The sequence below is a fragment of the Macrobrachium rosenbergii genome, unplaced genomic scaffold, assembly GCF_040412425.1.
Source record: "Macrobrachium rosenbergii isolate ZJJX-2024 unplaced genomic scaffold, ASM4041242v1 13902, whole genome shotgun sequence".
NCBI lineage: Eukaryota > Metazoa > Arthropoda > Malacostraca > Decapoda > Palaemonidae > Macrobrachium > Macrobrachium rosenbergii.
In genome coordinates, this window is record NW_027100722.1 from 1105601 (window position 1) to 1106937 (window position 1337).

Sequence of the window (1337 nt, forward strand, 5' to 3'; positions counted from 1 at the left end):
GAGTAACAGGGGTGGAGATCCCCTTAATTTGGAATTGTAAATAATTTAAGTACAGTAAGTTTCTTTTGGTAGTATTAAGACTGATGAGTTAGGGTTAGGTTTAAAAGGTTCTTTTGGGGGTCATGTTAGTGTTAAGTTAGGCTAAGTTAGGTATAAGAGTAAGTAGGAAATAAGTTAGATTAAGTGTTGAGAGTAAATAAAATTAGGATAAGTTTCTGCTTGAAGGTCTTCAGACCACTGTGGTATTAAGGAAATAAATTAGGTTAAGGAAAATCAGAGTTTAATTTAATAACCTTCAAAACTGTTCCCATCATACTGCCCAAACTGTGTACTATAAAAAGGCCCTACATAATAACTTGGCGCCCAACGTGGGGCTCTTTGATAGTAAAGCAAGAGTGGGGTGCATAATTGGAGATGGCATAGGGAGCAGGTTTGGAAGGGGTTGGGTCAGGTGAAGGGGAGCAAGGTTGGATGCAGAGGTTGGATAGGCTGACGTGCATGATGATCAGCCTGCAGGATAAGCTAGAGGAAGCCCAGGCAAGGGAAAGTAGATTGGTTACAAGAATGGAGGCGATAGATGAGAAAGCCCAGGTAAGGGAAAGTAAATTGGTCGGAAGACTGGAGGCAATGGAGAAGAAGATGGCTGGAATGGCTAAGAGTGGGCTTGACATTGGGAAAGGAAGTGAGAACGATGAGGTAAAAGGTGCAAAGGAGAAATTCCCTAAGAAAGGAAAGGAGTTGTCAAGTAAGAGTAAGGGAATACTTGCCATGGTAGAGGACAGTATGAGTGAGGTGAGTGAAAGTGATGAGGAAGAGAAAGGTAAGAACATAACAGGAAACAAGAAGACAGCACAAAAAGGGAGAAGTGTGAGGAAAGAGGAATTGAAGAAGAATGAAAGTGCTAGTAGCAGTAGTAGTAGTGAAGGTTTGAGTGAGGTGGAAGAGAGAGGCCAAAACAATGTTCCTGAGGGAGGTTCCCCGCACAGAAAAGTTTAATATCGGGAAGGGAAGAGATGTGAATGAGTTTTTTGATGAGTATGAAAGGTATTGTAGGCAAAAGTATGGAGAGAATGAAAATGTGTGGATGAAGCAGCTGGGAGAGTTTTTGGATGGGCAGCTGAAGATGTGTTATAGGAGTATGTGTGAGGGTGAACCTGGGTATGAGTCCGTGAAAGCTAGAGTGATCAAACAGGTGAAGAGAATGAAAGGAAGTGTGGTATACAAGAAAGATGACAGGTTCGAGGAGGCCAAGATGAAGCCTGGAGAAGAAGTGGGCTTATATGCTCATAGATTGGAAGCGTTGGCCAGAAGAAAGTATGGAGAGGAGGGAATTGAGG

The 1337-nt window shown here is 42.6% G+C and overlaps 1 protein-coding gene across 1 annotated transcript; it reads left to right on the forward strand.

Annotated features, from left to right (window-relative positions):
• The first annotated feature begins 501 nt into the window (after window positions 1-501).
• Window positions 502-996, forward strand: LOC136837950 (protein SREK1IP1-like). Its single transcript, XM_067102819.1, has one exon. The coding sequence runs from the start codon at window positions 502-504 to the stop codon at window positions 994-996; it is 495 nt and encodes a 164-aa protein (XP_066958920.1).
• The last annotated feature ends 341 nt before the right edge of the window (window positions 997-1337 follow it).